Source organism: Actinia tenebrosa, unplaced genomic scaffold (assembly GCF_029948245.1).
Source record: "Actinia tenebrosa isolate PJP-AT-01 unplaced genomic scaffold, QUT_ActTen_1.0 PGA_scaffold5__44_contigs__length_20552954, whole genome shotgun sequence".
In the NCBI taxonomy this organism is placed as follows: domain Eukaryota; kingdom Metazoa; phylum Cnidaria; class Anthozoa; order Actiniaria; family Actiniidae; genus Actinia; species Actinia tenebrosa.
Genome location: NW_028292582.1, coordinates 11,178,967 through 11,189,737, shown reverse-complemented (window position 1 = coordinate 11,189,737; position 10,771 = coordinate 11,178,967). Strand labels below are relative to the sequence as shown.

The window sequence follows — 10,771 nt, the reverse complement described above, 5'->3', positions numbered from 1 at the left end:
GTCCGATGTTTGAACCTGATCCGTATTTTCCAGGAAACTTAACATTGATAAGCGTTTGAGTTATAATGTCTATGTTGGTTTGGAAATTTAAGACGATTGTGGGTTTTATGGATGATATCACGAGTCCAACGTGTGTTGTGTAGGGAGAGACGTTGAACATCTTTATCATGTTTAACACGAAGATGATGATTTGTCTAAAGTTCATCTCGTTTCCTACGTTCATTGAGCCATCAATGACAAACCCTAGGTCAAGTAACACTAGAAAGAGACAAAAAATTGAGGTTAGCTTCTTGAAAAGACCTCTTTTAATTCAGCGTAATGTTTTACTATTTCAGTCCATGTGTCATTTCCTTGAGAATCGTTTCCTCGTCTACTGCATCTTTTATAAACATGCGAACTGTGTGTCTCCAAGTTGCACGCTGAAATTTGTTTTTTCGCTGTCGCCAGTCAAAAATATGAGGTACCGAGTGATATGGCTTGATTGACAGCAGCGAAAAACCAAATTTCAGCGTGCAGCTCGCAGACTCAGAGTTCGCATGTTTATGGAAGTTGCAGTACTGGTTGCCGATGAGAAGACACATGAATATGGATACAACTCAAACAAAACATTGAAGATGTACACCTTTCATTCCAGTACTATATTGATTGCCTTGGATATTGTTGCCCAAAGGATTAACTACTCGTGGAAAAAGAGAGCATAATTAGTATTGATAAAATACTAGGATTTTATGTCTTGGTTTTACGGTGGCTATGTTGTTCATTATTTATGACGCTAGTGTCTGAACGTCGCAGATAAACTGAGGAATGGATGGATGGATTGATGGACGGACGGATGGATGGATGGATGGATGGAGGAAGGGAGGGAGGGAGGGATGGATGGATGGAGGGAGGGAGGGAGGGAGGGATGGATGGACGGATGGATGGATGGATGGATGGATGGATGGATGGATGGATGGATGGACGGTAGGATAGATGGGTAGATTGATGGACGGATGGACTTCTTGCATATCCATGGATGAAATTAAGGGAGGACAAAGAACAGATGCTTGAACTTGAAGCTTACAAGCTCCATTTCACCATATATTTAAATGTTGGCAAATGCGTGCCAAGTCCAAAGAAATTGTACATTTTTCATTTAACACGTCCAAGAAGTGAAGCATATTCTGATAGGATGTTGCGTCTATTTCATATATTTAAATTAGCGTTAATATTGGTTTCTTGGCTAATAAATAGACACATAGATACATACCCTGCGGTTTCGTCGTCCATCCGCCACCGCTGTTCGGTACTTCCACGTTGTACGGATCAATTTTCACCACGATATTTTGTCCGTGATCACTCAGAGCACCCAATAACTTTAATTTTTGCAGAATACTCTGTCCCTCATAAGTGTTCTCAATAGTATTAATAATATTCTGATTATTTTGAATACCAAGCTGTGCAAGAATCTGGCTGCAGCTTATCGTACTGCCAATTAAGTTATTCAAAAAGCTTTCGTTTCTTAAAGCAACGATACCAGCTGAGTTTAGAAGGCCCTTTTGCATAAGTTCATTGAGCAAAAGTTGTTTTACTTTTTTAATGAGCTGCTTCTGGCCCAAGCAATTCATCATGTTCTGATTAACAATTTGGTGTCCATTGTTATTATGGATGTTTATAGTTTCACTTCCATTTTCAGGCATTACACCTCCTTGATTAGGTTTCACTGTGAGAAGATTTCCGCTGCAGTTTACTCCCTTGAGATTTTTATCCAATCCATTAACCTGTAATGAGATCACTTTTCCAGTGATGACGTTCTGGCACAGCACTGGATATTTATGGGTTCCCACATTGGTAGAACTTTCATTTTTGTTATGTACCACAGAGGTTATCGTTGGCTTCTCCCCTCCTGGTGGAGCCTGGCTGCCTCTGGCAGGTTTATGTGGCGATGCTGTTGGCTTCTTTCCCCCTGAAGGACTAATCAGTGTCTGTCCTACAGGTTTAGCTGTCGGTGTATGTCCTCCAGATGGAACAATTGGTGTCTGTCCTCCAGATGGAACAATTGGTGTCTGTCCTCCAGATGAAACCGTTGGTGTCTGTCCTTCAGTAGGCACCGTCGGCTTCTTACTTCCTTTGGGTTTATGTTCACTAGGCTTCTTCTTTTTCCGCTTAGGACTTGGTTTCCCTGTCCCTGCTTGTCCTGGTTGTCCTGGTCCTGGTTGTCCTGGTCCTGGTTGTCCTGGTCCTGGTTGTCCTGGTCCTGGTTGTCCTGGTCCTGGCTGCCCTGATTGTCCTGGTGACCCTGGTAGTCCTGGTGACCCTGGTTGTTCTGGTTGTCCTGGTTGTCCTGGTCCTGGTTGTACTGGTCCTGGTTGTCCTGGTTTTCCTGGTCCTGGTTGTCCTGGTCCTGGTTGTCCTGGTCCTGGTGGTCCTGGTCCTGGTTGTCCTGGTCCTGGTGGTCCTGGTCCTGGTTGTCCTGGTCCTGGTTGTCCTGGTTGTCCTGGTCCTGGTTGTCCTGGTCCTGGTTGTCCTGGTCCTGGTTGTCCTGGTTGTCCTGGTTGTCCTGGTCGTGGTTGTCCTGGTCCTGGTTGTCCTGGTCCTGGTTGTCCTGGTCCTGGTTGTCCTGGTCCTGGTTGTCCTGGTCCTGGTGATTCTGGTTTTCCTGGTTTCTCAGGTCTGCCTGGTTTTCCTGGTTTCTCAGGTCCTACTGGTTGTCCTGGCTGACCTGTTTGACTCGGTTTTGCGGTCGGTTTTTTCGTTTTAATAGGTTTTCTAACCATTTTTGGTTGAGTTGGCTTACTGGGTTGCGTTGGTTGACTTGTCGGTCGTAACTGGCAAATCTTTCCTGGTGGTATCACTATCGTACAACCGCCACTTTCCTTATTTGGCCGAGGCTGTTGAATCTCGATGCACCCTGTAGATGGTGCAGCACTTGGTCCTTGAACACTTGATCCACTCTGTTCTCTACATCCTGCTGGTTTTATTATAACACATCCTCCGTTATTGGTATTACCAGTCCCAGGCTTTTCATTGCTATTTCCTGATTGATTTTCATCTGGACATGGAACTTGTTTTACTAATATACACCCTCCATTATATTTCATTTGCTGGTCACAATTTCTTGACAGCACATTTGTAACTTTATGTGGTGCGATAATTGGCAACAGACTGACTTCTGCTGCTGAAGGCTTGTTCATGACTACTGTATGGCTATCACTATTTATACGATAAACCTGAAGAGAGTTACTACTTGGATATGGATTCACACCGTTTGGGCTTCGCGGTCCATCATGTTCAGGAGAAGGTTCTTTCCCGACATTCTGAAGCATGGCAGGAAAATAATATTGTCCTATTAAAAAACAGAATCGTTGTTTAAGAATTTGATGATCATATATTCCCAAAACAAGCAAAGAATATTTTCTGCAAAAATCTTAACATGCATCCTTCTTAAAATTATTTTGAATGTGAGACCAAGATGGAGATACGATTGAAATGCCACAAATTCCATAGAGGTCAACTGCAAAGCATATAAGAAAATTCCTAACCTTTCTTCTTTAGGTAGCACCATGTTTTCCCCTCCGGTTCGTAGAAATGGACATTTGGTTCTGACATAAACAAGTCGTCATAGCAACAGCCTGCTGCTATGCACTCCTCGGGAGTGACGTAAGGCGACTTGAGCCTTGGAGTACAGTCGACTCGTTCAGACGAGGGAACATCACACTGAGGATCTGTTATCAGAGATCAATAAATCACTCAGTTAAATAACAGGCATTAAATATGTGATTTGGGTTTCATCACACAATTTTTTTTTTCGAGTTCCAAATTCTTTTTTCCTATAAAAAGAGGGGTATGATAAGACACGATTTACATCCGTTTATTAACTTTCCAAGCAAGAAAGTCATTGAGGAAGTTCAGCTACTACTTCGATTAGCTTTTCAAATCGGGATAAGGTAAAGGTGGCGAGTATTTAAAAAAAAAACTGATGTCATCAAGCTACTCTTATACCTGGTGCTTTTCTCCGTAGAACATTTTGCCTGGCAAGTGCCAAATTGTTAGAAGGTCCATCAGATAAGGGCCCAAAATGAGCTGTAACATACGTTCCATCGTTTGGCTTAATATTAAGTCCGCAACCTATTCTTGTATGACTTTTCCAAACCACGGGCATAAAATGACAGATCGTTCTACAATTTCCTTTTCCAGTATCGTAATCGTAATCATTTTTAAGCTCCGAGTACCATCCTCTGATGGCTCCTGGAATCGCTCCCTTCATCTTGTCCATTCCTTCGTAACCACTTCGTATCCAAGATATGCTTTCGGAAAATCTGTCTCTTCGTCGTGAGTGCATTATTCTTCCCTTTGCAGTTTCTTCGTCTGTCCACATCTGAGCTGATTTTGCGAGTTCGTGATCGCAAACGAGAGGTGGAGAATTATGAAGAGCGCGATAATAGTTGTGCATCTTTAAACAAAGCAGCTGGCAATCTGGACCACAAGCTAGAAAAGTAAAGAGAAAAAATTTGTTTGAGTAGGTACGCCAATTTGCCACCAACGTCTGAGCATGCGCATTACGTTACTTCGTTCTCAGGTATACATACCAAGTCCTTGTCCACAATCTCCAATGTTCATCCATGATTTATCTGAATCACCGTAGATCTTGTCGTACAAGGATTTATATTTTGATTTCTCTAAAAAATACGTAACATTAACAGAGTTTATTAAATATATAAAGATAATTGATATTATCATCTAAAGCTTTGCTCACCTAGGATACTTGCAGGGGCTACATGTATAATGAAGTGACAGAAGATCAAAAAAGCCTTCACCCAAATGTCTTTCATCGCCAATTCCACGTACATTCAAATCATCCCTGCGAATAAAGAAATAAACTATCGAATAAACCCCTTGCATGTGACGTCAAAGCAGCTCAATTTGGAGGACAAAACAAAAGAATTTCAATCTCCTGAGAAACCTATTGTTATGTCCTCCAAAGTTGAAATGCATTCCGACGTATGCAAGAGGGCTATATCTCTCTTCGGATTTCCGCCATATTGGTTAGTAATACTGCTGGTACACGTCAAAAAAGATCAAGAGCCGGGACAGGCAGGTGAATGGTACTGTCGCAAAAAAACCTATTAGAAGAAAGCTCCGAAAATATTTCTTTAACACAGATAAATTACCGTGTAAATTTAGAGCTAATCATCATCATTTTTCATTATCATCATTTAATTATTATTCCATCCAAGAGAGATTACATATTGAGAAAAATTTTGTATAAAGAGGAATATAAAAGATAGTTACAATACATTGATGATACAATGGATATGAATTTCATGTTAAATATCTTTCTCAAGGATAGTAGGCAGCTCAAAAGAGAAACCAATCTGTTTATGAAGAAAAATGAGGTGTCGTATTTGAATTGTTTTTGACTTGTTTTAAATTGGATTATATTGTTCTAATTAATTTGTATAATAGAATCAATTAAAGTTGTCAATTATTAATGTCTTAATTTTGCAAATCAAACTGGCTGCTGTTCTTCTTAAAAGAGTGGAAACAAATTCATTTTTTCATACTTATTTTTAAAATAATAAATAAGCAAGATTAGTCTGTTACAGATATGAGCAGTGATCGAATCTAGAAGTAAAACTTTCTGGCCAATTGTACAAGCTGGGAAACAAAAGACTAGAAGCATATAGAAAGCACTGGTTAAATTAACATTTTTAATTGAAAAAATAACTTTTCTTCCCAGCTTTCTTTTTAAGTGGAAATAAAAGATTTCAGTTAGTTTATAAAATCAACATCAACATGAAGACAAACATTTATGACTGATGTTCACACCAATCCGTCAACACATTTCATATCAAGACTTCACATCATGAACTAATCAGTCCAATTTATCACCGAATACTGAGCTTACTTTACTCACCAGATCCAGTTTTATTATGTGTATGACATGTTCTCTGTATTTCTTGTCTACAGAAAGTTCTTTCCATAAATTTCTACACCGCTATTATTTTTTCTATCTTACATCCATCGTTGTCAAGAGTCCACCAGTTTGTTGTCAACACTTCCACAAGGTAACCACTCGAACACTCGCGAGTCACGCTCACTTGGTTTTGACAAATTGAGGGATATATATGACGTCATAGCCGCCATCTTGTGGCATCTTGTGGTGTTAAACAACAGATTTGTCGTTGGTTTCTTTCACCATGGTAACCAATTTTGGCCAGCTGTCTCACGCGGGAGGCATGCTCGCTGGAAGTTAGCAGGCTCGATATGAGTTTACTGACAAGGCGTATAATAAAGGTTTCTATTCTCATAAGAATAGACACCGCTGCTGCGAGAGACGACATGGCAGCCTGGTCTCACCGGTAATTACATCGCACCGAAATGGATTCGGGTTGGATTCGAGTTGGATTCGGGTTGGATTCGGGTTGGATTCGGGTTGGATTCGGGTTGGATTCGGGTTGGATTCGGGTTGGATTCGGTGGATTCGGGTTGGATTCGGGTTGGATTCGGGTTGGATGTTCCTGTTCAACCCCATAATTCCATGGAATAAGTTCTTTACCAATCTTCTTTGCCAATTTTTTTTGCAAGTGGGAAAAAGTCATTTTTCGTTTTTATCAATTTGTTTACAGTCTTTCTACACAAGTATCGTACTTGACTTGAAGTATGTTTGTTCAGATTTAGCGTTTCTGTTTTCGTGATAACTTAACGTCATGCCGTATAAATATACGCTGCTAAAAACTGCGTAATGCAATGTGCAAGGTTTGTCACTGGAACATGAAAACTGCGTAACGCAATGTGCAAGTTTTGTCACTGGAACACAATACTAGAATCAGTGGTTACTATTGTCATAGTTTATTTATTTCATAGTTGTAATATAAAACTTTGCACTGATTGCATTTATGTACAGAACAAAAACCTTTAATATTCGTTCGTTCATTCATTCATTCATTCACCAATCCCTCCCTTCCCTTTTCTACCAATTCAAATATTAACAGTCTATATTTTAACTATAACATGGATTTCTACGTAAAAATCTTCGTCTGCTTTGCTCTTCTTTGTGGTCTTCCTTGATTCCATTTGACCGTTTTTCAGCATTACTTTAAAAGAATAAAAATATGTTTCAAATATCGCCTCAAAATATAATCAGAATTTTCCAGCACGAATGGGCAATTGGTGATATATCAAAAGCGATGCTCCTTTGAATTATCTAGGATTCATGAAGCTCCATGCAGGTTAACTCGTTAATTTTTTGGTGTGGTGTCCCCTGCAGGAGCTAAAGTAAGCATAAAACTAGGGGTTACCCTAACTTTATACAAGCCGTTGCTAAGCATTCATGGGATTGGGATATCAGAGTAAAATCTGTGACAGTCGAGAATCTAGTGGTACTTACAGTGGATCAGTAGGACCACAAAGTCCACATGAACGTTTACACATGACATTGACTGTACCGATAGATGTGTTTGGAGCATAACTACTGCAGTATCCCTGAGCTGCGTACACTTCGCATTCATCTGCAAAATCTCGACAATCTATCGTAAAGAGAGAGAGAAAAAGCAGCATTAGTAAGTGCGTGCTTGGCGCATGCATCAGTACATGATGTTAAGGGAGGAAGGAGGGAAGGCGGACAAGAAGATGAGCAAGGGAAGGTGTGGCTAGTAAAGTGTGTTAGCGATTAAGCATAGTTAGACCATTTACGAATTAGTCAAAATACTGTGTTCCTTGATTACAGACTCATTTACTCAAGCAGGATTAGCTTCATCTCATGATCAGCTTCAAAATATTCACAAATACCAACAATAAAGTAAAGAACACACAACTTCAACAATACAAACACTTTGAAAGTCCACAGACCTTCATTGCATAACGTGAATATTCTATACAAAATCGAGGCTAACCCTGAGCAACAGAGAACTCGACTAAGTGAAGTATTCGTCGATACTTACCATCAGTAATCAATCCTGCACTTTTTGTTTCATACTTATATTCTGAATAGTTTTCTTCTTCTTTTCGAATTGCTTCGTTCAAAAGTCCCAATCTTTTTGCTTTAGCCTTCAAATAGTTCCAGTCCGACATTCTCGCTGGGGGTTTTGGGGTGTCATCCACTTGAACGTCAAAAGTATCCTCGCTTGACGACTCTTTCAAATATGATGGTAAAGATGATAAATCTTGGGAAGTTTTTGAGGCATCGTTGGTGCTTTTACTTCCTGGGTTGGCGTCGTCTTGAATGGGTGTAGTGCTGTTGTCATGGTGATATTCTTCCCCATGATGATTTGAACTCTTCTTGTCGTGCCCTCTTCGAAAGACAATGGAATCGAACTCCATTGGACAATAATCGCACATCATGTCGTGACCTAAGACAGACAATTTTGTGTTAATTTAGTACCTTTGAAATATGATGCTATGGTGGTACCTTCCAAGCATTGCATTAACGAAATCTTTCAATGCATACCTATAAGCATAGCACACAAGATAAGTGATTGTCCAAGAACTCATTTACAGTAAAATTGTCTTCTCATAAGCAACTCTAAAGTCTGACCAATCACGTACACAGCGCATGGAATTACTGTTGATCCTATCATAATAATGCTACTTTGCAAACAGCTATTTCTTTATCATGGCATGACAATTCTACAAAGTATATTGTACGACCAATCACAGCGCACGAGATTACTAATCATCCAATAAGAATGCTCCATAGAACAAGCATGCATCTTCTAGGTCCGGACGTGGTAGTTCTATGCCATATAAAACTAATTACTTAAATAAGTCCCAAAAGATTTAAGTACCTTCGAAGCAAGGATGGCAGAAGTTGACTGATATGCCTGAAAAGGTTAGAAGAAAAGAAATAGTGAGTATTTAGCTGTCCATGAAAGAAGTCTTCCAGACACAGGATGATACTTGAAAGAGCGCAATAAATGTTGAGTAATTTCCCTCCATTTCAGACCACGTGTCATTCACTCGAGAATAGAATTCTTTGTTTGAATTGTATCCATATTCATGTGTCTTTTTATATTCAACCGTTAAGCAAAGAAAGGATACTCTAGGGAATGGCAAGTGGTCTGAAATGTGGAAATATCACGTCCAACGTAGAGAAGCCTATTAACATACCTTTCAAGACTTTGGTCACAACATTCTGTGCAATAAGAGCAAGTTGTGTAATCGAGGCACCAAATATATGCTCTGAGTGTGGGAAACTTGCCATTGCATGAAGTTGCAGCTTGCTGTATTTACTACCGATACCAACAGTATAGATATCAACACCCATTGATCGGAGCTCAATCGCAGGAGTAATGACGTCATCAAGAGAGAGACCTCCTGCAAGGATAATTAAGGCACGAGGGACATTGTCTCTTCCTGATTGGTAGAAAAGGAATCTCTTCGCTACGTGAAGGCCTCGCCCGATGTACGTGCCTGGACCGTCTGTTCCTGGATATTGGATGGTATTTAGAGCTTGGAGAATGTTTGGCTTCTCGTAGTAGGTATGGAAGTTGAATATAACGAAAGATTCCAAGGCAGACAAAACGATCCCTACTCTTGTCTTTGTAGGGCCGATGATGAATGACTGAATTACATTCCATACGAAGTTAAGGAGTTGTTTGAAGTTGACTTCGCCGCCAATTGCTATTGATCCATCGATGATAAAACCTAAATCCAATACCACTAAAAAACACACAAGATAAATAGCATTTTGTCGGCAAGGTTTGGAGTTCAACGAGGGGCAAATAGGTCAAAAAAGTTTTAAAACTTAAAACATTCTTTGCCCTCTTTCCAGGAATCAAGTACTTTAAAGTGGAAAAAATACTTCTTTTCTCCAAAATTACAAAGTCCATTGTGAATATACTTTTGTGAGATCGAAATACTGTATTAATACAGCCAATCAGAAATATTTAGAATTAGTTTTTCGCCAAGAACTGATCATTTGTCAGGCAAGTTTGAAAGTCAAATTTATGTACCTTTGCAATAGCATGAAGACGTTTTAGATTAATTTGCATAGGCGTTTCTGTCTCAAATCGGTTAATTAGGGGTGATTACAGAGTTTAGTTGGTCACGAGCCGTTTATGTACGATCTTAACTTACCGCACATTCCATTGTTTGGCATTTGTGCGATTGGTGGTGCGACTGGCGGTGGCACTGCAGGAACGTTGCTGACTTGAGGAACAACTGCTGAAAACAAAGAATTAACTAATATGAGGTCCGTAAATAAGACTCATTGGGTTAATTAGATCGTCACGCATGTGACTTCAAAGTAGCTCAATTTAGGAGGAAAAAACACAAGAAATTGAACCTCTTGAGAATTAGAAAGCCTATTGTTATGTCCTCCGAAAATTGAGCTGTATTACAACGTGCTACAAGGGGTCTATATAAACGTCACCCTCTTTAATTGCGTGACATTTTTAGTCACGCAATTATACGAGAGATGGCTGTAATAACGAATCCCGTTATCTAACCTGGTTGGATTTTTGCAGCTATTTTTTGACCTTCATTACTCAACAGCCCTCCACTTTGGAGCTTTTGCATGAGTTCTTGACTCTCCGGCCGTTTATTGATTTCTTCTGTTACAACATTTACCGATGGCACTCCCGCAACGGCCGTACCTTGTTCCACTTGCTTTATCAGTCCACCGGGACCTTCCTTGTTAAGGATGTTTTGTCCCTCTTCAGTTAGTAGGCCACTCTTTTCGAGGTTCTTGACCAATACTTTCTGATTCTCTTCTTTAAGCATCGCTTCACCTTCTTTGTTTAACATGTGGCTTTCCTCCAATTCTTCAAGGACCTTCTGCTTTGTTTCATCC

General features: G+C 40.0%; 1 protein-coding gene across 1 annotated transcript; it reads right to left on the bottom strand.

The window, feature by feature from the left end:
* Positions 1-9,004: 9,004 nt before the first annotated feature.
* On the bottom strand, positions 9,005-10,172 carry LOC116305278 (vitrin-like). The gene is made up of 2 exons (XM_031715157.2): positions 10,057-10,172; positions 9,005-9,639 (listed from the first exon to the last, which is right to left on the bottom strand). Exons 1-2 carry the CDS (start codon positions 10,076-10,078, stop codon positions 9,020-9,022), a joined length of 642 nt encoding a protein of 213 aa, XP_031571017.2. The 5' UTR covers positions 10,079-10,172; the 3' UTR covers positions 9,005-9,019.
* Positions 10,173-10,771: the final 599 nt, after the last annotated feature.